The sequence below is a fragment of the Acomys minous genome (genome assembly GCF_964271855.1).
Source record: "Acomys minous genome assembly, chromosome: 7".
NCBI classification, from domain to species: domain Eukaryota; kingdom Metazoa; phylum Chordata; class Mammalia; order Rodentia; family Muridae; genus Acomys; species Acomys minous.
The window spans coordinates 1,520,465-1,547,643 of record NC_140488.1 but is presented as its reverse complement, the minus strand read 5'-3'; the positions used below and the strand labels follow the sequence as shown (position 1 = coordinate 1,547,643).

The 27,179-nt window shown below is 49.7% G+C and overlaps 1 protein-coding gene across 5 annotated transcripts; it reads right to left on the bottom strand.

Annotated features, from left to right (window-relative positions):
• Positions 1–536: 536 nt before the first annotated feature.
• On the bottom strand, positions 537–26,763 carry PDZD4 (PDZ domain containing 4). Of its 5 annotated transcripts, XM_084790958.1 has the most exons (8): positions 26,076–26,761; positions 6,976–7,229; positions 5,898–5,988; positions 5,315–5,413; positions 4,087–4,149; positions 3,609–3,710; positions 3,334–3,444; positions 537–3,152 (listed from the first exon to the last, which is right to left on the bottom strand). In XM_084790958.1, the coding sequence occupies exons 1-8, from the start codon at positions 26,133–26,135 to the stop codon at positions 1,614–1,616; spliced, it is 2,319 nt and encodes a 772-aa protein (XP_084647084.1). In that variant the 5' UTR covers positions 26,136–26,761; the 3' UTR covers positions 537–1,613. The 5 variants fall into 5 exon arrangements, with proteins under 5 accessions (XP_084647084.1, XP_084647085.1, XP_084647086.1 ...); XM_084790959.1 differs by lacking the exon at positions 4,087–4,149 and having other exon boundaries at positions 26,076–26,763; XM_084790960.1 differs by lacking the exons at positions 6,976–7,229; positions 26,076–26,761 and adding an exon at positions 6,510–6,944.
• Positions 26,764–27,179: the final 416 nt, after the last annotated feature.

Below are 27,179 nucleotides of genomic sequence, written 5' to 3'. Positions count from 1 at the left end.
TTTACCACCCAGGCACATGGCAATGGCAGCCAAATGTGAACTTGGTGTTGCAGTAACCCAGTACTGCCAGCCTGCCTGGTGTCACCAGCAAAGGCAGCATAACCTTCAGACCAATATCAGCGCACATCATGGTACTGAGAACCCACTGCCAGAGAACAGAGGAATGTTCAAGGAATACTTGACCTTGGTCTCCTTCACTGGTTATGGGGCAGTAAACTGGAGAGGCCCCTAAAATAATCTGGAGTCAGTACCTAGCCCCACCCCACCCCCATTTCCAGCACTCCCTATAAGCCTCTTCTAGTCACCAGCAGAACTGCCATGTGTATTCCCACCCAGAGCTGAAGAGTATGGCAGGGAGATGAGGCTGGGACCCAGTGTTCCCAGCTTCTAGGAATGGGCCCTTGGATTTCTTATTCCCTTCTTGGCATCTTGCCCATCACCACTTTGCTGTAGAAATCTGGGCCTTCAGGAACGAATAAGCTGACATCTTCCAGCACAAACAGCATGGCGACAACAAACACAAGAGTCCACATCAATAGAGTTAAAAAGACAGCTTGCTTTATTCTTGGGATGTAGGTGGGGAGCAAGGGCATCCTGTGGCCTCCAATATGAGCTTCATCGAGCCTGAGAGGCACCAAACAAGTGGCCCATTTGAGAGTTGCGTCACCCCTAAGAGGTTCTAGGCGTCCCACTCAGCCTGCCTTCCTTTTACTGGGTCCAGACCTCCCAACTCCCGCCAGATGATCTCTAGGCTAGGCGAGGTCTTCCCTCTTGCTCAATGGGTTTGGCCCTCCTTGCTCAGGCCACTGAGAAGAGTGGCTCTGCTCCAGATGGCATAGGCCAGGAGCCAGCGAATTCTTTTTGGATGGACACTGCCCACAATCCCTGTGATGTCACTCTCCTTCAGTCACTGGGGAGAGAGGTGGGCCCCATGGATAAGCCTGGCAAGCCAAGGCAGAGCCTCCCTGCCACCCCTCAGAAGAGGCTAACAGGACAGCTGCTTTCTATTCTTCCCCTTCCCTTTCCTTTCCCTCCCCCAACCCTCCCTCTTTTCCTCCCCCCAACCTCCTTCCCAGCCAGCACTCAGTGGGGTCCACCTTTGTCAGGCTGCCTAAAGGAGCTGCCAGCCCCCAGAGCAGGTCCACAAAACAGAAAACAACTATTGGCAAGCACAGAAAAGGAGAAAAACCACAAAATTGCCTTTTCTACAAATAACTGCGGCTCCTAGAAGTGGGGAGAGGCTGTGCTCAGCATGAAGCTGGGCATTCTCTTGTGCTTAGGATAGTCCACCTCACCTCTCTACACTGCCTTCCCTGTCTCCAAGAACATAGCAAGAACACCATGTGTGTGCACACATGCACAGACATAAAGGTGCCCTTTATGGGTAGGTCCTCTATGCAGGCTGTTGGCATACTTTATTGGGGAGAAGGAAGTAAGTGGAAGAGAAGTGTCCCTTCTTGGGGCTTTCTATTACCAAAGTCCTGTGCACACATACATATACAGATAGTGTGCATGAGCACAGCGTGCAAGCACACACATAGACACACACTAGATTCTAAGGGAGGGTGAGGGTCAGGCTCTCTAGGCCTGGGCTGGGCTCCTGCTGGGGCAGCTCAAACAGTGGTGACAGAGAGCAGAGGGTTGTAGATCCTTTTTCCATCAGCTGAGCGGGCACCGTGGGCCAGCATCTCCTGGATGGTAATCCAGTTGTCCAGGATCTTCTTGTTTCGCTTCTTCATGGTCTTTCGGTGGCTCAGCGCAATGATATTGAGCTCAGGCTTGCTGTCACCATTCTGCTGCTCCCTTAGACACTCCAGACGGCTCTGCATCATGAATTCACGCCGCTTCCGTTGCTCCCGTGCTCGGATCAAGTGTTGCTTTCTTTCTTCCTTGCTCCAGTAGCGGCCCATCTTCATCTCGCTTACTGCATCATCATCAGTGGTCATACCGCTGCGTTCCTCTCGGATCTTCAGGGCCCTGGCCTTCAGCAGTCGATCTCGCACCGGCCGCTTGGCCACATAGCGGGTCCCATCACTTCGCACCTTCACCTTCCACTCCATGCGGGGTGCTTCGCCAGCTGCAGCCACTACCCCTCCCACCCGAGGACCGCTAGCCAAGCTCAAGGAGCCATGGCTCAGATCCTCCAGGGTGCGTGGTGGGGCCAACTGCACACAGCTGTGATAGTGCTCACTCTCCTGGCCGCGATGGCGCCTGGAGAGGTAAGGGCTGCCTTCAGGGCCCACTCGCTCCAGAGCAGCACCTGGCTTGGTGCTGCGGCGGACACGCTCTTCTGTGTGCTGCCTCCGGCCCACCTCGGGATCCCGAGAGAGTGATCGGAACTTAGCAGGGCTACCTGGTGAAGGAGCCCCCTTAGGATGGGTGGTGACAGGAGGGCCAGAAGGGGTCCGGTTCAAATTGGAGTTGCCAGCAGCAGATCTCTTCAGGGGGCTTTCGGGCAGAGGCTCCACGAACAGTGGAGTGCTGCGGCAGCTCTCCCCAGTGTTGTAGGCGCTGGTGCTGTCCTTGTCTGATTTCTCTGGCAGTTCAGAGATATCAGACAGCTCATGCTTTTTGGGCTCACTGGCTGCCAGGTCATAGAGGCTCTCCTCCTCCAGCAGCCAGGCCTTCATACAGCGCTCCCGCAACTGCTGCATCTTCTGTGCCCGCAAGATGTTGCGACACTTAAACTCTAGGTGCCGAAGCTCCTCCTCCAGCATGGCCATCTCGTGGCCTAAGCTCTCATTGCGGTTGACATCTAGGGCACTGTTGCCACTGGAGGCCCGGGAGAAGAAGATGCCCAGCTGGTTACCATTTTCCAGGTGGCACTTGATCTCCAGCAACTCCCGGTAGCGTTCATACTCCTCATCTGTGAGCCCAGGCAGGTCGGCCCCTCCTAGCCCCGCCCCTTCCGCTAGAAGAGAGTCCATGCTGAAGTGGAAGTCCCTGCTCTGCAGAGCATCCCCTTGTAGGCCGAACTTGCGCAGGCTTCCAGGGGTGTTGGTGGTGCTGAGGGGCTCATCCCCCAGCAGGTCATGTTCAGAGCTCTCTTCGTTGCGGGTACTCTCATCAGTCCGGCCCACCCCGCTGTCCAGCTCCTGGCTGTTGCTCAAGCCTGGGCCCCCATCAGGAGCTCCCTTCTCATCATTTCCAGCCTGGGACAGAAATGGACAAACACAGTTAGGTTCCCACAGACAAGTGTGCTGCAAGAAGACTAGAAAGAGGTTCATGGCTTATTCCTCTCTGGCCCAGGCTGGGAGAGCATGAACAGCTACAGTCCCTTTCTTCTCCCTCCCTCTTTCTCTGCCCATTTAGCAGGCTTTCCTCCTTCCTCACCTGCTGGACAGGGGGCAACTTCAGCTTCCGGGTACGGGAATCTCCTTCATTCTCAGACCCAAAGTCATCTAGGAAGTCATCTCTGTCACTGTCTTTCCACCGCTTTGCTAGCTGCAGAGACAGACATGAGCTAGGCGACACTTTAGAACCCTCCCCAATGTCCCTCCACTTTGCCCTAGGCCCCATTCTCTCAGCGCAGTCAAGCAGACCACCAGCTTTCAAGACAGAAAGCCCACAAGGGGCCCTGTGTCACCCTGTCAGATGAACAGACACACCTGGCTCTCGGGCCGGGCCACCAGCAGGGAGATGTTGGTGTTCTCCTCCTGGCTCAGGATGGCCACCGCCTCCTCTCGGTTCTGGACATCCATTCCATTAATCTGTAGAGATCCAGAAGACAATCAACAGGAGTGCTAGTGGGAGCCTCTGGCTGTGCTAGGGACAGGCTCCTGACCTCTGGGAAGGCATAGATAATATGCAGAGTGCAGCACGGGAAAGGGCATGTGCCAGAGCACGTGTGTGCTCAGAGAATGGGGTAGTAGTGGACGGAGAACAGGGAAGGGAGGTGCTGACTGGTACATGGGGACCACTCAGGCCAGTTGAGCAGAACAGAGAGATGAGATGTGGCCAGGTTCCAAACACGGTAGGTTCCAGGGTAGAAGGCCAGGTTCTCAGCAGAAAAGATCTAGGAATGGGTTGGTTGAGGAGGGGGCAGGGCCGCAGGGCAGGCACGGCAGCCTGACTTTGAGTGCTCACCTGGATGATTCTGTCTCCCTCACGGATCCGGCCGTCTTTGGCTGCAATGCTGTTGGGATTTACCTGCAGGACACATGCATCTTGGGGACTTGGGCACCTATGGTGTCCTTCTCAGCGTGTGTGCATGTGTTGGGCTTAGCCTCAGCTTGGGATGCTCCCAGGGAAGATGTCAGGCTTGCTTACTTTCCCACTTCACCTCGGAGTGAGCAGCAGGGAGTGGGGGGACAGTGGCCCGGGCACTTTGCTCCCTCGGCTTGGGTAAAGCAGAGTGACCATGCTAAGGAGCTGACTAAGCCTTGCGAGTGCTAGGAAAGCATTTTACCACTGAGCTATACCCCAACTTTATTGAAGACTTATTTTATTTTTGCTGGTTTTTTTTTTTTACATGTATATGCACAGGAGAGTGTAGGTACTGGTGGAGTCCAGGAGAACAAGTTGGATCCCCTGGAGCTGAAGGTGGTTGTGAGACATCCTATGTGAGTTCTAGGAATTGAACTCAGGTCCTCTGGAAGAGCAGTAAAAATCATCCTTCCAGAACACCCACACCCACACCCACACACACCCTTTTAAAAGTGTCAATACATACCTCTAACTAACCTCAAGCTCACAGAAATCTACCTGCCTTTGCCTTCTAGGTGCTTCTGAGTAGCCATACCAGACTTGCCTTGTTTTTGAAATAGAGTCTCCTGCAACTCAGGCTAACCTTGAACTCACTAGGTAGCCAAGGATGACCGTCAATTCCTTACCCTACCAAGTGCTGGGAGTGCAGAGGCATGAGCTATTTACTCCACCTAGCTCAGAGGTTTTTTCCTTTTCTTTTGTGGGTGGTGGTGGTGGGGAGGGCTCGGCACTGGCATGTGCTTGGATGTTTCTTTGTAAGGAAACTATGTCAAGTGTGGGACGCTCTGGGCTGTGGGGTGGGTAGGGTTAGGAGGATAGTGCTAGTGGAGAGCTGCAGGGTACATAGACATCTGCCAAAGGAAAGGCAATTGGGCAAAAAGGGGGGAGGTGGACATCTGTGACATCTGGGTACAGCAGGACTGTCTCCCTAGACTGAAGCCATGGCCACCTTGGCCTTGACACCCACAGCCTACTGTGACACTTAAGGGGTAATTAAAATCTCTGAGCAGCCCTAAGTCTCGGACAGGTTTTGTGGAAAGACCAGCGAGCTGGGCTGGGACAGCGCTGGGCTCTGTGTGCCATAGCCTGCCACAGCACGTCTCCATACCTCTCCAACGTAGATGCCTAGGTCCTCCTCCTCATCTGTGCGGTAGCACACCATCAGGCCCAGCTTGTCTTGGTGGCTGTTTTTACATAGCTCCACCTCCTGCCACAGGAGTAGGGGAGGAAGTAGAGATGTAAAGAAAAGTGTAGGAGCAGGGATGCCGGCAGACTTCGTTGCAGCCTTGGTCCAGACCCTCACCCCTGCATCCCCTTGCCTTCTGTTTCAGTTACCTGAACCGAGTATGCAGCCCCTGCCTTTGAGGGCTCCCGTCTCTTACCATCCTAAATGGTGCGAGTGTTCAGTGGTTTCCCTACCAGGAAACGCCCAAAACACAAGATGTACAGGACACACAGCACACAGACATGCGTGGGACACAGAGTTACCAGCACAGACAGAAGGAACACACCACCTCACCCACACCCTCCCTGACTCAGGCTGCTCTCTACTGGGAAGGGTCATGAGGCCCAGCCACCAGGGGGCAGCAGGAGCCAAGCCTGGGCAGAGCTGCAGAAAGTGGGCCTACGCAGACTCCTGCTGGCTGGAGATTCCAGCCAGCCAGGCCGACCAGGGCAGCCACTAGGCTCACCTCGTACTCCAGCTCGTCCATTCGCTCTGCCTCCTGCGGGCCGCCCTCCATGAACTCCGCTGGGTCATAATACTCATGGCTGATGGGGGGGCTGCCCAGGAGAAGGGGGGGTCAGATGGGGCATCTGCTTCTTTGGCACCCTAGCCCCAGCTCCAAGCTGGCCAGTCCCAGTGTAGTAAGCAAAGAAATTCTGTTCTAGATGTACTCTCTAGAAGGTAGCCAAGTTTCTGCCTCTAGAAATATTCTCTCTGATCTACACAAATGCTGCAGAAGGATTGGGAATGCTCCTCAAAAAAGAGCTCACAGGGGTCCATCCTAAGGACCTAGGCAGGCACAGCTAACTCTCCCCATCCCAGCTCCCAGACCAGGGGCTGACGTCACTACTCATGCTGCCTGACACTGTACCCAGTCATGCAGAACCCTCAGGAGTTACCCAGGCCTTCTGAAAAGCAGCACTCTTCTGCCTCCAGGAAGGAGTTACCCGCCTTGCCCCAAAGTTAAGGCTGACTTCTTACTATTCTACGGCCTAACTACTTCTTCGAACAAAAGGATTCCCAGGACACCTCCCTGCAGGCCACCGTGGGATTAGCAGAATGAGTCAGTGCTGCTCACATGGTCATGGGCCACCAGGCCAGGATGAAAGGCCCTTCTTCTGAGAGGGCCAAAGAAAGAAGCCGAAGAGATGGAGGAAATTCAAAGCAGGTAGAAGAATGGGACAGATAAGGGATGCAAGAAGATTCAAGGAGAGATGCTTGTGAGGAGGCAGAGACGATGAGCAGCAGAAGAGGAAAGAGGATGGAGGAGCAGCCAAGTCCCGGGCATGTAGGCTTTCCCTCCGCCTTTCCGCGAGCTGGTGCCAAGCCTGAGGCCAGAGGCGTGGAGGTTTCTGAGCCCGCGTGCCATGGTCAGCTCTAGAGGTCAAAGAGCCTGCTTCCTGCCCAAGAGTGGCAGCTGTGTTGGGTCTCCCCCACCATGGCTAGAGCTGCAGCAAGCCGCCTGTGGGTCGCATGGGGACAGCTGCCCCCGGTGGCATGTCCTCTCTGGAGGCAGGGCCCAGGCCCTCCTGAGGGCAACTCACAGCTCAGAGAGGACGTACGGCTCCAAGATGCCCATGGGTGGGGTGGGCGGGCGCAGCTTGCCTAGCGCCATGATATGCTCGAAGGTGATGTCGGTCTGAGTGCCACTGTCCACCAGCTGAAGGTCATGGCAGGAGCTGTCCCCCCGCAGACGGGGGCTGCGTCTCAGCACCTGGATCACCAGGGGCTCCTTGGAGGCACGCAGGGCCTCTAGGGTTTGCTCCTGAGACAGCTTGGAGAGCTCCTTCCCGTTCACCTGTGGCAGAGATATGCCTCTGTGAGAACCTTCAAGAGCTGACTGCTCCCCTCTGGAGGTGAAGGCCAGCAGGACCCTGAGCTGCTAACCAGCACCCAGACCTGTTCAACCAAAGATCGTGGCTCTCTACCCATAGTCCTGGCGACCCCTGGTGCCCTCCTTCCCAGGCAGACCTCATTTGTCAGTCTCCAATCCAGATGTCTCTGTGTGTATTGCTTTAAGTTCCTTAAAGCCAGGTGACTGAGTATCTGTACAGGGTCTGAAAGTTCTGCCATCAGCTCTAAACATCCCTCCTCCACCAGGAGCCATCCAAAGCTCTCTGATCCTCCCTCCCTTCAGAGTTCGCCTCTCTTCTGGCAGCACTGAGGCCATCTAAAAGATCCTAGAGTCCCTTGATGATTACTGAGACAAACTAGCCAGACTTAGTGTCAATTTGTGCCACCTAACACAAGGGCCAGAGGATGGCCAAGTTCAGCAAAACCACAAACACAGGGAAGGGGCAATGGAGAAAACAGCAAAATGTGCAAGAGATGGGCTGTTCCTTCTGATGACAGCTGACTTGCTGAAGACAGCCGGCCTCCTGACACACACAAAAAGGTTTGGAATTACAAGTGTCCTAAAAGAGGTGCCAAATGGTGGATCTCACAAGGCCAGCACAATTTCCTGGGCACTTGCAGAGCCCCTTAAAGTGACTCCCCCCCCAAATTCAAAATCCTAGCAACTTTAAGGGAGACACAGGCGTCGCCTTTGTTGAGCAGATGAGGAAACTGAGGCTCAGGTGAACAAGTTGAGTCCAGAATGAGGAGCAAGGGAGGGTGCCTAAGGCAGATGCACGCCTGGGAAGGAAGAGTGGAGTGGTGGGCAGGCTGAGTTCCTGGGTAGGCAAGGACCCCGGGTGGGCAAGCAGGTTGGCAGCCTCAGCTGGGTGTCGAGCAAGCAGCCCTGGGCAGAAGGCTGATCTCAGTCTAGCCAGAATCTGCTAACTTACGGGGCACATGGAGCTTTACCATTCTGGTCTTCCTTCGATATAAGACAAAGAAGGAAGGAGAGAGAGAGAGAGAGAGAGAGAGAGAGAGAGAGAGAGAGAGACAGACAGACAGACAGACAGACAGACAGACAGACAGACAAAGAGAGAGAGAGACAGAGAGACAGACACAGAGACTCAGAGAAAGACAGAGAGGGAGGAAAGGAAGGAAAAGCAAAGGGGTATAACAAGCAAACCGGGCACCTGTCAAAGGCCAGCAAAAGAAGCAGGAAGCAGTTTCTGGAGATGGCAGTTACTGAAAAACCTTTTCTGGATTGAGCAAGAGCATACCGATTGGTGTCCACTGGGATGAACATGGAGCCAGAGATTACCCCCACCTTGAAGGGAGGTAGGCAGCATCCTTGAGGAGCTGCAAAGAAAGTGATGGGCCAAAAATAGAGGTGACACTTGGAGGCTGGGGAGGATCACTGTGAATCTGAAGCCAGCCTGACATACATAGCAGAACTCTAAATCCTGCCCTACCCCCAAAAATAAGAGCTGGGTATAGTGGCTTGTGCTTTTAATACAAGACAGAAATAGGAGGCAGAAGCAGAAGGATCAGGAGTTCGAAGTCATCCTTAGTTATATCACAAACCAGCATGGGTTACAAGAGACGCTGTCAGACAGAAAAGGAGGAAGGAGGAAAGAAAGAAAGAAAAAAAAAACAGACGAGAAGGCTAGTTTTCTTAGGATAGAACAAGGGGGAGAGCACTTGGAAGGGATTAGAGAGGACACCCCTAGCTATGGCTGTGGCTCCATGCAGCTCAAGAAAGCGTAGTCGTGAGTATCTGTAAAGATCCTGTATCATGGACCCACAGCATCAACCCCTCCCTGAGCCATGTAGCCCATACATCCCTATGCTAGTTCATCACGCCCTTATAGATAACAGTTTGTTTCCTCTGTCTCCTTTCTCCCATGAACTTCCTTTGTAAAAAGTTTTTGTTTGTTTGTTTGTTTCTGTTTTTGAGACAGGGTCTTTATGTAGCCCTGGGTGTCTTGGGACTCACTATGTCGACCAGGCTGGCCGTGAACTCACAGAGATCTGCCTGACTGTACCGCAAGAGTTTGATGTCAACCTGGAATACACGAGGCCCTGTCTCAAAAAAACCAAGGCCCCAAAAAACAAAACAAAACAAAAATTGCATTTTGTCTAAATATAAGAGAAACACCAGACCATTGTGAAATATTTTAAAACTATAGAAAACCAACACTGCTTGTGATTTCAGATGTATATGTAATGCTGTGGCCCTCTGGGCATATTTTCAGTTTTTTCTGTGTGTATGATAAGGTAGGAGTAGATCCTTCAAACTCTACTGCATAGCAAGAAGGCCATTTCCAGTTTTTTGCTATAAAGACTATAGCAAAGGTCAATTTGGGGTATCTTTCGTGTGTCTGTGTAATCTACTGTGATGAATTATACACACTAGATTAAGTCTTTCTTGAAGTAGAGTTATTGAAACATGTTCAGGCAAACTGCCCTCTCTCAGGAGAGACATTTTTTTGAGACAGGGTTTCTCTGTGCAGCCTTGGCTGTCCTTGACTCGCTATGTAGACCAGGCTGGCCATGAACTCTCAGAGACCCGTCTACCTCTCTGCCTCCCGAGTGCTGGGATTACAGGTGTGTGTCACCACACCCAGCAGAAAGGCATTTTCTAGGCAAGTATATTTTTTAAAAATTAGATGGAGCTGGATGTGGAAACACACTCAGCACTCAGGAGCACAGGGATCAGGACTTCAAGGTTAGTTTCCTCTTTGGGGGGAATTACAGATCAGTCCTGACTCATATAGAGGCCAGTTAGCCAGGCAGGCTAAGGAAGCAGCTATGCATAGGACACCAGCAAGGTGTGTGTCAGGAAAGGCCTCTGAAAATGATGCGACGAATGGTCCTCACAGCAGTGGCTGGAGCAGCTGTTAAAAACAGACATGAAGGGCCGGGCGTTGCCAGCACAGCCTTTAATCCCAGCACTCGGAGGCAGAGGCAGGTGGATTGACCTGAGTTTGAGGCCAACCTGGTCTACAGAGTGAGTCCAGAACAGCTAATGCCACACAGAAAAACCCTGTCTCCAACAAACAAACAAACAAACAAACAAACAAATAAACAAAAACAAAAAACCCACAGACATTAAGTTAGACGTGGTGGTGCACACCTATAATCCCAGCACTGGGAAGGCAAAGACAGGTGAATCACTGTGAGTTTGAGGCCAGCTTGGTCTACAAAAAGAATCCAGGACAGCCAGGGCTACACAGAGAAACCCTGTCTCAATAAATAAATAAATAAATAAATACAGACAAAGGCAATAAAGACGGAGCCTTCTGGCTCTCTAATTGTTCACTACACTTTGCTGTAGTCTGTGTGCTTGGCATTATTTCCATTCTGTGTGTCTGTAAGTAAACATTTGATAGTGTGTGCTTTGCACATTTCTTCACTCTGCTCCATAGTGGCTCATATTAGTGGCTCGAAATGGGCTAGAGTAGAAAGAGCATTTAACACCATAAAAAAGCAGCCGGTGTTCCAGCTCACTACTTACTTTTGTTTTGTAACATCTGCTAGCTCATCACTACTCTTAAGTGGAAACAAAGAAGCAGAAGATGTCAGAGATGATCTGTGGATTTCTGTGTGGAAGGAGTTACCCTGAAAATCCCAGGGCACTAGCATAGGGTGGGATGTTCAGGTGACACAGAACTGCAGGAATGCCTTTCTCCCTGGAATCATTAAGTTACCCAGCAGCAGCGTTACTATGGAAACCAGGCCCAGGCACTGGGAAGAGCTTGCAGGGCAGGCAGGTGGGGGCGGGGAACACAGTCTTAGCACCTCAGAAAAGGAGCCATCAGAAAGACTGCCTCTGACAGGCCAGAGGGCTCTCTTGGCCCAAGTGGTGGCCATACCCCTTGGACTCCTCTCCCTCTTCCTCTTCAGGTCTTATGATTCTCAATAACTAGTGAAGGTACACAGGACAGAGAGAAACCGTGACAAGAACTCCTTCCAGCTCCTAGTAGGATAGAAATACATGAGGCACTGTGCACAGCAGTGCAGGGCCAGGCATGGGACAGCTCTTATCTTGCCTGTCCCCAACAGTTATGGGCACCTCTAACCTTCAGAGCGCTGTTCTGTGAAAAGCGTTCTGGCCTAGGGGTGTAGCTCAGCATGCACAAGGCTCAGAGCTGAGCAACAACGGCATGGAGATGCAGTCTGGCTTCCACCAGCCTCCCCTCGAGCACCACAGGCTGCAGGGCTACACAGAAAAGGCCTGTTTGAAGAGAAGGAGGAGGAAAGAAGGAAGAAAGGAAGAAAGGAAGGAAGGAAGGAAGGAAGGAAGAATAGATTCCTGTGTTTGAACGCTTGGCTTATAGGGAGTGGCACTATTAGGAGGTGTGGTCTTGTTGGAGGAAGAGTGTCACTGCGGAGGCAGGCTTTGAGGTCTTACATGCTCAAGCTAGGACTAGTGTGGCGGTCTCCTGCTGCTCCTGCGGATCTTAGCTATACTCTATCACCACAAATGCCTGCACATCACCATGTTCCCCACAATGATCCCAATGGACTCAACCTCTAAACTGTAAGCCAGCCCCAATGAAATGTTTTCCTTTATAAGAGTTGCTGTGGGGCCTGGAGAGATGGCTCAGTGGTTAAGAGCACTGGCTGCTCTTCCAAAAGTCCTGAGTTCAATTCCCCAGCAACCACATGGGGAGATCTGATGCCCTCTTCTGGCAGGCAGGTGTACATGCAGGCAGGACACTGTACAAAATAAATCTTCAAAAAAAAAAAAAAGAGTTGCTATGGTTGTGGTGCCCCCTCACAACAATAAAAACCTGAACTAAGACAGTTCAAATGCTAGAACTAATCTATGAGACACTCAGGATGCCCCCTGTAATCACATAACGCTTGCTATCACCCAATACAAGCTCCAACAAACAAAACAAAATAGACCAGAGATGTAATTGGGGCAAGGCAAACACCCTGCCTTAGCAGTGAGTGAACAGTGCATCTGAGGTGTAGGAAAAGCGGACACTCCAAAGATGAAAACTGGCAGAACAGCAGCAAGGCTATTTGGGGAAAGTTGGCCCAAAGCAGTCCAGTGCTAGGTGAGAAGGATGTCTCTTAGGATCCTTGGAACAGGGAACAGCAAACCATGAAGAGCATGTATGCACCAACTAAAAGCACATTCCAGACAAGAGCATGTGTGCTGTGGACTAAGAGAATTTACATCCAGGCCACAGCAGACAAGCAAATTGCTGATCAGTAGAAGTCCACAGGCAGGAGCTGTGCATTTCTGTGTGTTTCTTTTTGCTGGGGAGTCAAGACATAATCTCACTAAATTACTTAGGCTGGCCTCGCAAATCTTAACAAGTGCTACGATTACAGGTACACACCACCATCTGATTCACATCCACATCTTTTTTGTTTGTTTCTATTTTTTCTTTTATAAATTATTTATTCAGATTACATCCCAATTGTTATCCTCTCACTTGTATCTTAAAAATATGGAACGCTTCCCGAATCTGCATGTCATCCTTGCGCAGGGACTATGCTAATCTGTGTATCGGTCCAATATTAGGATATGTGCTGCCAAAGTGAGCACTCACACCTACTTCTTAAAGGCATCAGCAATAGAAGAAACTCTCCATGAAAATCACTGCACAGAATCCTTCTGGGAGAGAGGAGAGGGGAATACCGAGGGTAGTGCACGGGTGCTTTCAGATCTGCCACAAACACCTTCATTTGGGGGGGAAAAAAGCAATGCCAGGCGTGATGGTGCATGCTTTTAATCCCAGCACTCGGGAGGCAGAGGCAGGTGGATCTCTGTGAGCTCAAGGCCAGCCTGGTCTACAAATCGAGCCCAGGACAACCAGGGCTACACAGAGAGAAACCCTGTGTAGAAAAAAAAAAAGCAGGAGCTGGGGTTATGACCTATAATCCTAGCACCCAGGGATGCAGAGACAGGCAGATCTCTGTGACTTTGAGGCCAGCCTAGATTACAGAATAGCCAGGGCTACACAGAGAAACCCTGTTGAGATTTGGTCTAGTTGCTGCCCAATTAGCAGACTCACATACCCCAAAATGTTTGTAACTTTGCCTAAGAACTTATTTGTATTTGGCCAATAAAAAGCCAACACACCCGAGCAGGGTAAATGGGATAGACGTGGCTAAGGTTCCCAGGCTGGTCACACAGAGGGGTTCTTGGGAAAAGAAGCAGAGAGACTGGAAGAGGGGAAGAGGAGACAAGAAGGGAGGAGAGGAAGGAAGGCCATGCCATGGGTTAGGTGGAGAAGAAACACATGGCTGGCATGGATGAAGGATTTGACCTAGATGATGAAAATTAACAATTATTTAGGATTATGGATAGGAGGTAGCTTGATAGAAATTATTAATAGCAGATGGCATGGGAGTGGGGCAGGGTATGGGACACCTGGCGCAATATGGGAGGTAGTTTAGGGGATTAATATCTGCCCTGCCCTTGGTTAACTAAGGCTATTTTAAAATATAACAGGTGTCTTTATTGATTGCTAGTGGGTTAGAAAATACCGCCATTGCTGGGCATGGTGGCGCACACCTTTAATCCCAGCACTCGGGAGGCAGAGGCAGACAGATCACTGTGAGTTCGAGGCCAGCCTGGTCTACAGAGTGAGTCCAGGACAGCCAAGGTTACACAGAGAAACCCTGTCTCGAAAAACCAAAAAAGAAAAAAGATACTGCCCTAATAATAATTATAGGGTTAATAATAAACATTAGGCCATACTTCTAAATTAACCACAACATATTGGTCCCCCACTGGTGAGGCAGAGGTGTGTGGATCTCTGTGAGTTTGAGGCCAACCTGGTCTACAGAGCCCTGGCAGTGGAGTTACAGACACACACACACACACACACACACACACACACACACACAAAATCCTGTGTAGAGAGTTTGATGGCAACCTGAAATACATGAGATTCTATCTCAAAATAAATAAATAAATAAGCCAACACCAGAAAGTTTCAGGGCTGGGAATGTAGCTTAGTAACAGATCAACTGCCTAATAGCATCTCCATTACTGGGGAGAGAGGGGGGTTAAAAATTTTTTTTCTTCATCAAATGAATGCCTGTATCTCCTTTGGAGGAATTCACTTTGTTTCGAGTATTAGAAAAGTGGCACTTACTAAGCAGACTATTGTCAGAAAACAAATAAAATTGCTCCGTTATCAAGTACAACTTGCCTTTGTAACAATCCGGAAGACTACTTTAATCTCCCAAGCCTTCTTATACCTCTAACCCGCTGCAATTGCCAGTACAACTGGCATCCCACAAGGCCTGTGCTGGCCATTGTTTATGCAGAGTGTTTGCAGTCAACTACAAGTTACAGGGTTGTTCACACCAGTTGGTCCTTCATCCTGCACTAGAACCATTGCTCTTGTGCTTTTTGAAACAATAGAAGCACTCAAAGCACCACACAGAGGATATGGAACATCTCAAGATCTGTATTTAAGCCAGGTGTGCCTGGAATCCCAGCACTCAGGAGGCAGAGGCAGGTGGATCACTGTGAGTTTGAGGCCAGCCTGGTCTACAAAGTGAGTCCAGGACAGCCAGGGATACACAGAGAGACCCTGTCTCAAGAAAAAAAAAATTGTACTTAACCCTAAGTCCCCAGCAATTGCCACCCCGGGACACCATTCCCTGAATTTGTTTCCTCTTCAGCATTCAGGTCTGCTCATTTCCTAATTTGTTGCTGAATTTGGAACCTTCGGCTGGGATAGGGTCCCAGCACAGTGGCCATCACCAGCCATCATGGCACTGGGCACTCCTCACTCCAGCCTACCTCAGTTTCCCCTCCAAACACACAGGCAACAGAATTCTACCTCAAAGTATGAGAAAAGACATTTTCAAATTTAATTGCAAGGATATTTATAACAGTGTTATTATGGTAGAATACACCTAAGACAAAATTACCCACTTTTTAAATATACAACCAAGATGAACATAGTAATACATGCATTTAGTTTAAGCATTTGGAAGGCAGAGGCAGGCAGATCTCTGTAAATTCAAAGACAGCCTGAGTTCCAGGCCAGCCAGAAGTATATAGTGAGACCCTGTCTCAAAAAAAGAAAGAGAAAAAAAAAAGAAAGAAAGAAAAAGGGGAGCTGGAGAGATGGCTCAGAGGTTAAGAGCACTGGCTGCTCTTCCAGAGGTCCTGAGTTCAATTCCCAGCAACCACATGGTGGCTCACAACCATCTGTAATGAGAACTGGTGCCCTCATCTGGTGTGCATGCATGCAAATACACTGTGTATATATGAAAAATAAATTTTTAAAAAATGAAAAAAAATTTGACCTAATTAAATATACAACCAAGAAATGTTTAGTGCATCTATATATGATACTACACAGCTATCTGCATAACCCAGTACTATTATTTTATTTCAGGTTCAAATTACCTGAAACTTTCTTTTTTTAATTTTAAGACAGGGTCTTGGTAGTAGAGGCTAGCCTTGAACATTTGAACTCTTTGTCCTCCTGTCTCCATCTTCCCAAGGCTGAAATTATGGGTGGGTGCCTGCTTTGTGAATGGAGGATGAATGAGGACCCCAAACTGGGCACTGACGTTTCCTGGAAACACCTCTGGAAGATGGGGAAGAGTTCTACTCCCACCCTAGACTAAAAAAAAGAAAAGAAAGAAAGAAAGAAAACTTGAAAAGACAGACTAGTGGCAGCTGCTTCTCTGTGGAGGTAGAGGGCTTGGAACCCAGTGCCACTCCATGCTCAAGAGTATAGGTGAGCAAGGCAGTGGTGGGATTATAATTAACCCCAGCACTTGGGAGGCAGAGGCAGGTAGATCTCTAAGTTTGAGGTCTACAGAGTTGCAAGACAGCCAGAGAAACCCTGTCTTTAAAAACCAAAAGAAGCCAGGCGTGGTGGCGCACACCTTTAATCCCAGCACCCGGGAGGCAGAGGCAGGCGGATCGTTGTGAGTTCCAGGGCAGCCTGGTCTACAAAGTGAGTCCAGGACAGCCAAGGCTACACAGAGAAACCCTGTTTCGAAAACAAACAAACAAACAACAAAAGAGTGGGGCTGGAGAGGTGGCTCAGAGGTTAGGAGCACTGAGTGCTCTTCCAGAGGTCCTGAGTTCAATTCCCAGCAACCACGTACAATGAGATCTGGTGCCCTCTTCTGGCCTGCAGGCACACATGCAGGAAGAGCACTGTATATGTAATAATAAATAAATAAATCTTACAAAACAACGAAAACAAATAGTACAACTGGAAGGTGATGGGAGGGGGCACATGTGACTCCAAGTCAGCTGGGGTCCCCTGAGTACATAAGACCCACAGATAAATATGTTGTGATCCATGCAAAGTGGATTATTGTTCTATACAGGATGGAAAGATGAACTGCTGAGATGTATCCAAATATGGATGGACTTTACAAATGGTTTATATTAAACACAAAAGGCACATGTCGTATGGCATTCCATTTAGATGGAGCATCTCTGTCAGGCAAATCCATGGGGACAGAGACCAGTGTAATGGTTGCCAGGAGCTGAAGGAAGGGAAGTGGGGAGTGGCAGTTTAATGGCTCTCAGTTTTCTCTGGAATGAACACTGTGAATAGATGAAAAGTCACTAATAGCACATTTTACATTATGTGTATTTTACCACAATAAAAGTGAAAGCTTTGCAGATATCCACAGAGACCAGGGATGTCCTTACAAAAGAAAGGAAGGCTGAGGGACAACTCCAGGCCTAGGCTTAACTGAAAATGGAAATGCTTGTTTCCTTGTTTTCAGACAGGATCTTTTCCCCCCCAGACAGAATCTTATTTAACACATACTCTCTCCATAGCAGATATTTTTAAATTCTGGTTCCTCTTGTGCCATTTAAATCCTGAGATTACAGGAAGGGGCACCACATGGAGCTGGGTTTCCTTCGTTGCAGCTTGAAAGTCCTGACACCCACAAACGACTCCAGCGCCCCATTACACCTACTTAGAAAACAAGAGCCCCTAACTTGAGTAGCCTGTAAGCATTGTTGCTGGGTTGTTTGTTTTCGTTTTTTTGTTTTTAGACAGGGTCTCTGGCTGTTTTGGAACTGACTATGCAGACCAGGCTGGCCAAAAACTCATAGTGTTGGGATTAAAGGCCAGCGTCACTACACCTATTACTGAATTTAATTAATTGCAAATGGTTCTTGATTTGAGATCAGGAGGAGGCAGCCATGAAATAGACAAGGGAGTAGAGGCCTTTGGGGCACTTTTACATTGAGTGCTTGAAAAGAGAATAGAGCTCCAAAGTCATCAAGAGAGAAAATCAAGGGCAAGAAACCAGACTTGGGAGGGGCGCAAGATAGATGAAGAAGAAATTGACAGGGCGAGACAGACCATAAAGCTCAGTCTGAATAGGCATAGCCTTCTTTGGAAGCTTTTGAAGATGGATGAGGGCAACTCAGGGCACCTGCTCCCTTTAGTTGGTTTTGGTTTTGCAGGTTTGGGGGCCACTTTGTGTGATGGGGCAAATGCTGATGAGGATTACTTAAGGAAAAAAAAAATTTCCTAAAGCCGGAGACGGGGAAGGGCTAGGCAGCAGCAGCAGCAGAAAAGCCGGAGGGGTGGGGGAGGCGGGAGCACTCGCCCCGCCTTCTGGTTCCGAAGCTGCAGACAAAGAGATCCTGGCAGCGGCGGCGGGGGAAGAGCAGGCAGGCACACGGAGGTCCCCAGCACCTTCCCTGCATCTGCCTTCCTGGTGCGGGTGAGTGCAGCCCCACAGGACGCCATCTCTTGTGTTGTATGTTATTCAGCCTGACCTCGCTGCGCTCTGGGCTGGGATGCCTTCCTGCTAGTCTGGGTCTTCAGAAATGTAAGGTAGAGGTGGAGCCAAAAGAAAAGAGCCCTACCTTGGGATATCCTGCAAGGCCTGAGACTTCCTATTTGGCTAGAGAAATGGTCCTTTGCACTCATGGATAAAACGCAAGGGGTAGCTGGTGAAACTACATCATTTCTAAGGAACCCAGGTGCCACAATCAGGTGGCTTACCCCACTTTTCAGATGAGGAGTCTGAGGCTGGGGAAGAAAAGAAACCTGAAGTTAGCCTCCAGTTCCCACCGACCTGCTGGCTCTCAGTTCTGCTCTCTGGAGTATACAGGAAATAGCCTGGATGTAGCTTCCCAAGCCCACACTGATGTTACTGGGATGTCGAAGTGAGCAGATCAACAAAGTGAGAAAAAACAAAAACAAAAACAAACAAACAACAAAGGAACACAGCAGGGCCTCAACGTTCTGGGTTATCCCCAACAGAAGTTCCCATGTATGTTTTCCTAACTCTGGGTTTCAAAAATTGTCAACTTCCAAGAAGATAAATACCTGCATGTTTCCTTTATCTAGATCTTTCCACAACGTACACCTGCTCTCACTTACTCCCATGTTTGCAGAAGCAGTTGAAACCCCCAAACTATCACTCCACTCACCTTATCTGTATTTTACAACAGATCCCACCTGGCCCTTCTGCTCCAACTTCAGCACATAGTCAAGGTAGTGGCTGCGGACCGCTCCCTTATAAGGTGCCCATTGTTTGCAACAAGAGTCATATCATGAATCCTTCTGCCTCTGCAATCTTGGGGCTACACGTGTGTACCACTATGCTTGGCATAAGATGCACTTTCTCTTATTCACAGGAACAGGGGGCTGACTCTTGTGTAAGTGAGTTATTCCATTGGTGGCTATGAAACACCTTATTTTCTAGCATGAGCACAGCACACATTCCCCCATATCTGCCAATCTGGGAGAGGGTGTGGCTGTTCACCACTCCCAATCTCTCTGTACTCATCCTTTCTATCCTTTCTATCCATCTCTCCAGGGCTGGAAGGCATCTGCAAGAGACCTTTTTCTTTTAAAGATTTATTTATTATGTATACAGTGAGTGCTCTGCCTGCATATGGGCCTGCTCACCTAAAGAGGGCACCAGGTCTCATTACAGATGGTTGTGAGCCACCATGTGGTTGCTGGGAATTGAACTCAGGACCTCTGGGAGAGCAGCCAGTGCTCTTAACCTCTAAGCCATCTCTCCAGCCCCACACTGTGCCTTTTAAGGCCTGATTTAGGCAATGCCCTCTGCTGGTCCTGGTTTTGTAAATTAATAGGTCTGCGGTAAGGTCTTACCATTTATGTGTAAAAGCACCCGACTTCCCCACTGATACTGATGTAACTTGAGGCTTCTTTCACTGACCTTCTCCCAAATTCCTATGTGAAGTCCCTCACCTCATCAGGAAAGCAACCTTGCTCCTAGCTCGTGAGAAAGAAATGCAAACTCCGGAAACAAACAGCCACCTCATCCCACCCACTACCTCTCTTAATCTGGATTTACATTTGAACAAGCTTCTCCCCGAGTAAAGGAGGGGGCTGTGCATTGAGAGAAAGGGAATTACAAGACTCCACCACAAAAACTCCTTTAAAAATCAGACCAGGCTCCAGCATCTGCCTTCTCCAAAGCAGCGGTGTGAGTAATGCTGGCTCAGAGTTGGCAGAGATTGCCCCCCATTCCCTACCCCACCCCCACTGCCTTGCCAGAGGCCAGTTGCCCCTCCACAATTCTGTAGTCCTGCCAGAGAAGCAGACAGGAAGAAGGAATGCCCTATTAGGTCAATAGCCAACTTCCCGAGACCATGTCCTTTGGGTATTCGTTCAGTTTTCCTGTGCCCAATAAATATTAGTGGCCGAGAGCCAAAGCTCCCACCACCTCCTGTTGGCCTGGCAGAGCAACGGCAAGGTCCATAGCTAGCCATAAGCAGAGTGATGTTATCTGCTCCAAACAGTACAGTGAAGATGGGACAGAATGCACTATGCGAAGGAAGGTATTTAGTCCTGCAACTTCTTAGCCTGTTCCTTCTGTGCAAAATGACAACTTAGGCCTCTGCTGTTATCCCTGTCCCTCTCCTAACTCACCCTGCTCCGTTTTCTTTCACATTAGAGAAACTCTCAGAATAAGGTAGGTAAGACAGTCTTCTGTCACTAGATGTCGAACAGGTCCTGTTCTATGTCTTAGGGATCACCCGAATGGGCTGCAGCAACAAGTGCTCATTCACTCATACATAGCAAGTGGGGAAATTAGGGTTGGAGGCACAACTGCTCTTACCTGCTACCACATCAACCTGATGGAGGAATAGACCATGGAGATACCCCATAACTCCAGGAGCTGGGGTGTACATGTGTAAACAGGAAGTTCTGAGTTTTGAAGTTTACTGAGTGAGGGATGCCTGTATATGGTATATAAAGGGAAATAGGTTGGTTTTCATCTTTCTTTCCTTCTTTTCTTTTTCTTTCTTTCTTTTTGTTTGTTGTTGTTTTTAAGACAGTTTCTCTGTGTAGCCTTGGCTGTCCTGGACTCAATTTGTATGTAGACCAGGCTCCTCAAACTCACTGCCATCTGACTCCCTGAGTGCTGGGGTTAAAGGCGTGTGCCAGCACACCTGGCATAAAACAAGTTTTGTATATTATGTCCACATACCTGCAAAATCAACGCAACAGACACAATGGTGATTTGTGTCATAACTAAGGGTCTGGATGGCCCTGCTGCCCCAGTTGCCCTGCAACTGCTGATATGTTTGTGTCACAATTTATTTCAACAGATTTGATAGTCTTCAGAATAGACAGGCAAAAAGGTAGGGATGTAGTACAGTGGTAGAGAGCGTTTGCCTAGGTTCAGTCCCCAAAACCATATAGGCTATAATAGTTTGCTCTTTGACACTGATGCATGAGTCTCACATACACATTTGAGGCAAGCCTGTGTTACAGACTGGCCTATCTTAAAAAGAAAAAAAAGAAAAGAAAAAAGAAAGGCAGGGGGAAATCCAGAGCTCAAGGCCATCCCAGGCTGCCTGAGGAGGGGAGGGGAGGGTGGGAGGGCCTAAGTGATGATCTGGATCTGCCTTCTATCCCAGGAACCTGTATGATAAAAAATCCACCTCCTAAAAGCTGTTCTCTGATCCCCACACGTGCATCCTCACGCACACAATGTAAGTACAAAACTACGTGTAGAAATGATCAAAGAGAAAATCTTGGGGCAGTAGGACAAAGCAGACTGACCCTGTTAAAATTCAGTGATTTCCCTTTTGGTCAGAAGCAAGTCTTGTACTTCATAAGCATCCTCACTCCTGTGCCCCATTCAGCCTGCTCTATTCAGCCACACCCCATTCAGTGTGCTGAAAGGACACAACCAAAATAACAGACATGGCCATGAAGTTCTGGCACACTACAGTAAAGGGCCTGTAACAGATCTCATCAGTCAAATAGATTACAAAATTACATCTCGGCATCGACAGAAAAAGCATTTGACAAAATTATAATCTCTCATTATAGACATTTTTGCCAAAGCAGGGATGGGAGGGAGCTTCCTCAATCTGCTAAGCCCAGTGTGTGGTACACACCTATGAACGCCAACATTCTGACGCAGGAATATCAAGAGGTTGAGGCCTCTACTCCAGAGTATGACCCTGTATAATAATAATAATAATAATAATAATAATAATAATAATAATAATAATAAAAATAAGTAAGAGTACGGGCTGGAGAAATAGCTCAGCAGTTTAAAGCACTTGCTGCTCTTACATAGGACCCATATGTGAGTCTCAGCACCCACACTGTAACTCACAGTTGTCTCTAACACTAGTTCCAGGGAATCTGATAGATAGCTAGGGGAATGCGTATACTGCAGACATTCAGGCAAAACACCCATACACAAAAAATAAAGTATTAATTAAAAAAAAAACCAGCTACCCTCCTCCTTACTGGTAGAAAAATGAACCAAGATTGGGAATAAGTAAGTTTGTTTCTATTTGCCAAGGACATAATCACAGTATATCGATTCCTTAAAATCCACTAAGCAGGGTAAATCATTGGGAGACACTGGGGTTGTTAGCTCAGTGATAGAGGACGGGTGTACCTTGTGAAAGATAGTAGGTTCCCCCTCTGCCACTTAAAAAAATAACAAGTAGAGGGCTAGAGAGATGGCTCAGAGGTTAAGAGCACTGGCTGCTCTTCCAAAGGTCATGAGTTTAATTCCCAGCAACCACATGGTGGCTCACAACCATCTATAATGAGATCTGGTGCCCTCTTCTGGTGTGCAGGCAGAATGCTGTATACATAATAAATAAATACATCTTTTTTAAAAAACAAGTATTTTTATGTCTAGGCAATGAGAAAGATAAAAATAAAATTTAGAAAACAATTCCAAGCCTGGCATACTGGCTCATGGACTTGAGAAGTTGACGCCAAACTGTTATGAGTTCAAGCTCAGCCTGTTACATAATAAGTTCTAGACTAGCCAGGGATACAGGTAGGCTGCTTTTAAAATCCACTTACAATAACTTAAAAAAGAATAAAAGACTTGGGCTAGAAAGATGGCTCTTCAGTTAAGAGCATTGGTTGCTCTTGCAGAGGACCCAATTTCAGTTCTCAGCACCCACATGGCTCACAAATATGTATAATGCCAGTTCCAGGAGTCTCTATAGTCCCAGGGATTCTGACGGCCTCTGAGGCCTTTTAGGACACCAGGCCATCTAATGTATACACATTCATACAGGCAGAACACTCATATACAATTTAAAAAAATAATAAAGTACTAACATATATTTAACAAAGGAAATATTTGAAGTAAAGCCTTGGCCCAAATAAGCAGGCAATACTCTACAATCTGAGCTATGGACTCAATGCCACCCCATCAAATCCCAGTTTATTTTCAGAAAATAAGATGTTCCCAAACTCCACATGGAAACAAGGGACCCAATAGAGCCAAACAATCTTAAAAAGAGATAAAGTTGAAGGACCAGCTGCTTCTTAAGTTCAAGACTTCCTAGAATGCTCCATCATAAAAGCATTAAGACAGACCCTTCTGCAAATGGGATATGTAAATGGACAATAAGCACAAAAAAAGGTGCTTGGCAGCACTTAGCCACCAGATACGCAAATGAGCAAATCCACAGTGAGAGCAAGGGGATATGGCTCCATGGTAGAGCTCTTGCCTGGCATGTAGCAGTCCTTGGCTTCTATCCCTAACACTATATCTGAGTAAACAAAAAACCCACAAAAGATGCCACTTTATCACCAGGAAATTAAAAGTGTTGACAAGCATGTGGAGAAACTGGAACCCCTATACACTTTAAGTTACCAGCAACTCCATTTTTAGGTATTACTCAAAAGAATTGAAAGCAGGGATTCAGACATTTGTATACCAGTATTCATTGTAGTATTATCTACAATAGCCAAAAGCACTGAATGGTACTCTTTGAAAAGATACATTGTATAGCCTGTGAATTTTATGTCAATAAAGCTATAATTTTCCTTTAAGTCCTAATGTGTCACGGTTGGTGAGGCCATGAGTCAACATGGACAAAGTCCCTTTGAGACAGGGAGAAGGGCACTCAATATGGGGGAAACACACATGTTTAAGGATCTCGGGAGGCAGAAAAGGGATACTGAGAACTGCCGGGGTTTTTCAGGATGAAAGCTGCCTTCTGCTCTGCTGGGAAACTCCTTGAGGCCTATGAACTTCCCTCTTGCATAAGATCTCACCTGAACTACCTAATAGCTTTCACTGATTTCAATATATTGTTCCTATATTCATTCCTTTTGTTTTTACTTAATTTGAAAGGATAGCTCTGCCTTTAAAACCCATCTGGTCACTAATTGTGCCAAGGAGAATCCCAAAATAAAAGTTTGTGTTCAAACTTTAAAGCAGCATCCTGGCCAGGTGTGGTGGTGCACGCCTTTAACCCCAGCAGAGGCAAGCGGATCACTGTGAGTTCAAGGCCATCCTGGTCTACAAAGAGGCAGCCAGCCAGAGCTGTTACACAAAGAAACCCCCATCTTGGAAGTCTTGGAAAAGGAGGAGGAGGAAGGAGAAGGAAGGAGGAGGAGAAGGAGAAGGAGAAGGAGGAGGAGGAGGAGGAGGAGAAGAAGAAGGAGAAGGAGAAGGAGGAGAAGGAGAAGGAGGAGAAGGAGAAGGAGGAGGAGGAGAAGGAGAAGGAGGAGGAGGAGAAGGAGAAGGAGGAGGAGGAGGAGAAGAAGAAGGAGAAGGAGGAGGAGGAGAAGGAGAAGGAGGAGGAGGAGGAGAAGAAGAAGGAGAAGGAGGAGGAGAAGAAGAAGGAGAAGGAGGAGGAGGAGAAGGAGAAGGAGGAGGAGGAGAAGGAGAAGGAGGAGGAGGAGAAGGAGAAGGAGGAGGAGAAGGAGAAGGAGGAGGAGAAGGAGAAGGAGAGAGCCGCCGCAGCACCCCATGGGAGCTGAACACAGAACATGAAGGTTGCTCTGTAGTGGCCTCCCTTCTAGCCAGCCACCTAGCTGAGGGCCCGATCTTTCTGCAAGAGGCCTTTAAGTAAGTCTGTAAGTTCTTTAAGTAATAAGTCCAGCAGGGACTCTCCCACCTAGGGTCACCTCAGTGGAGGCAGCCTTGGTTCTGAAATCCAATGGGGTCTGCTTAACCCCTTTTATCAGTTCCAAGCTAGGTAATTCCAGAGTCTTATTCCACTAGAAGTGGTAACGGGCGGGTGAAGGCCCCAAAGAGTGGGAACATGAGAGGAGAAACAACAGGGCAGGTTTGGCTGAGGGCCACATAGAGTCAAGTAGAGGAAACCAGAAATGCCAGCAGGCTCGGACAAGACCTCCCCCAACCTGGCACTCCATGCCCACCCTCTCTTATCCATTACCTCCTATTATTGCTAATAGAGAAGAAGGCTGGACTCCCGAAGCCACCTCAATACCACCCCACTACTGTAATTGACACCGTCTCCCCTGCTACTCCATCCACGTTCCTAGAAAGGAGTTTCTTCTCTTATCCAAGAGCCTGCAGGTTCTCCCCAAGCCAATACCTGTGCGCGCTTGTTCCCTGGTTCTAACCAACAAGCTCAATAGCTGAGGCACAAGTCCCTAAACACACTTGTCTGAGCCCACTTCGCCTCTTGGTCCCTACTCTCTGATCTCTCTTAGCTCTAGTGCGTCACAGTGCATATCATCCGGGACACATTTCACTAAACAATTCGCAGGGTGCACACAAAAAGTACACACGCGCAGGGCTGGCGAGCCTCCGCGCACACACAGACGGGGCACAGGCACGCACTCACGTAGTCACGCCACGCACAGGCAAGGAAACCCCACTCGTGGCTGAGGGGCTGGCTCAAGGTGCGAGCATGCAGCAGGGTGTCTTCTCCCGTTCTGCATGCGTCGCTCTCAACGCCCTCCTTGTCCCCAAGGCCCAGCAGGCCAAAGTGGACGCAAACAGGCAAAGTGCGTGGTGGGGACCACTGATCCCGGCGTCACCAAAGATGCCCGAGGCACTGGAGTCGACAGTCATGACTGGGTCAGACCAGAGTGTGGATGTGAGACTGGGTACCCAAATCCAGCTCGGTTGTGAACGTTTTGAGTCTAGCCTGCCAGGACCGGGATTCACCCTCTGCCCCACGGGCACTCCGCAGCTTCTTTGGTTCGGGGTCCGACCAGAGAATCAAGTGCCGGGAACTCAGGCCGTTGCTATGCAACCTCCATCCGGAGCGGGCCTTTGAGCACCTCGCAGTCCCGGGACAGAGTTCTAACTTCCCACCCGCTGATCTGGACACATGGTTCGCGGTCCTTATGTACTCCGAGTACCAGGTGACATGCCTCGAACACCCTTTCCTTCCATCCCTGGATGGTTCCCACAGGGCGCCAGCATCCAGCAACCCATAATCTGAGGGTGAGATTGGCCCCCTACCTTTTCCTCTTCGAGCCGTCCCGCCCTTCCACACCTGTCTTTCCGACTCCACCTGGCCCTTCCCTTGGGGTTTACAGTTTTCCTTGGCCGGGCTGCGCCCCTCGACCCAGTAGCTCAGGCGCCCTACCTGAAGCATCACTTTGTACTGCTCCTCCGGTTTCTGGACCACGCACATATTACATCCCATGGTGGTGGTCGGCGAGGGAAAGAGGAGAGCGGGAAGAGGAAGGCGTTTTTCACTGGCCGGTGCGTGGGACCACAGGTCCCGGGCCCAGGCCCGGGGCCATACCCTACCGCGGGGGGCTGAGCCGCCTAGCGGGGGAGGGGGGCACGCCCCCAAGAGGAAGACAGCTCCACGCCCCTCGACTTAACTCTTTGCTGGCCAAGGCCAGACACAGGCATGCTCCCTCGCACCCAGCCAGGGAAAAAAGGGCGGCGGGGGATGGGCGGGAGCGCCGGGCGTTGCCTGGCTACGGCCCCCCAAGGAGGCGCGGGAGCGCGCCTGGCCGCCGGGGCCGTCAGGGGCCGTGGGCCACACGCCTCCCCGCCCGCGGGGCCGGCCGCTGCCGCTGCCGTTGCCGCTGCCGTCTCCGGCTCCCGCCCATGGCCTTCAGCCCCGGGAGCCCAGCCTCCGGGCTTGGCGCCGTGGCCCGGCCGGCCGACAGAGGGGCGGCCAGGCCAGCACCAGCGGTGGCCTCGCAGGGTCCCGCTTCTCGGCCTCGTGGCGCCCTCTCAGAGCCTGGCGGGCAGCCGGCCGCTGGTCTCCAGCTCCTGCCTGGGACGCCGGGAACGCGCGCGCGCCCGCAGTGGCAGCGGGGGGGAGGTGTGCGGGGACGGGGCGCACGCGCGCGGGAGAAGCAGAGGCTGGGTGCGGGCGGGAGCGGCAGGGGGCCGCGGGAGTCGGCGCGGGAACATGAGGGCGGGGCTTGGCCTGGGTGCCATCGAGCTGGGGAGCCTCCGGCACCAGTTGATGGCTATGTCCAATGGCGAGGTGTTTAGCGGACCTGTCTAGTCCTGTTTGAAGAAGGGGCCTCCCTGAACTCCTAGAGAGAGTTGGGGGCCTTGGTAAGGAGAGGCTTATTCCACCCCTTTGCCAGGTTCTGAACGTACCAGCCACAATGGCTTTACTCTTCCCTCTGTCTCTCTTTAATGACCGGTTCCCTGCCATTCCCTTGCTGTCTTTGAAATGGATACCTTTGTTTAGCGAAAAGAAAAGCGTGGAGTGCCATAA

What these genes read in the sequence shown, in the direction of transcription:
- PDZD4 (XM_084790958.1), bottom strand. Translation starts at nt 26,135, where the DNA reads ATGGGATGTAATATGTGCGTGGTCCAGAAACCGGAGGAGCAGTACAAA. An exon ending in AGTACAAAGTGATGCTTCAG is followed by an intron (nt 7,230 to 26,075) that starts GTAGGGCGCCTG and finishes TCTCTGCCACAG; the next exon opens with GTGAACGGGAAGGAGCTCTC. An exon ending in CCGTACGTCCTCTCTGAGCT is followed by an intron (nt 5,989 to 6,975) that starts GTGAGTTGCCCT and finishes TCTCCTGGGCAG; the next exon opens with CCCCCCCATCAGCCATGAGT.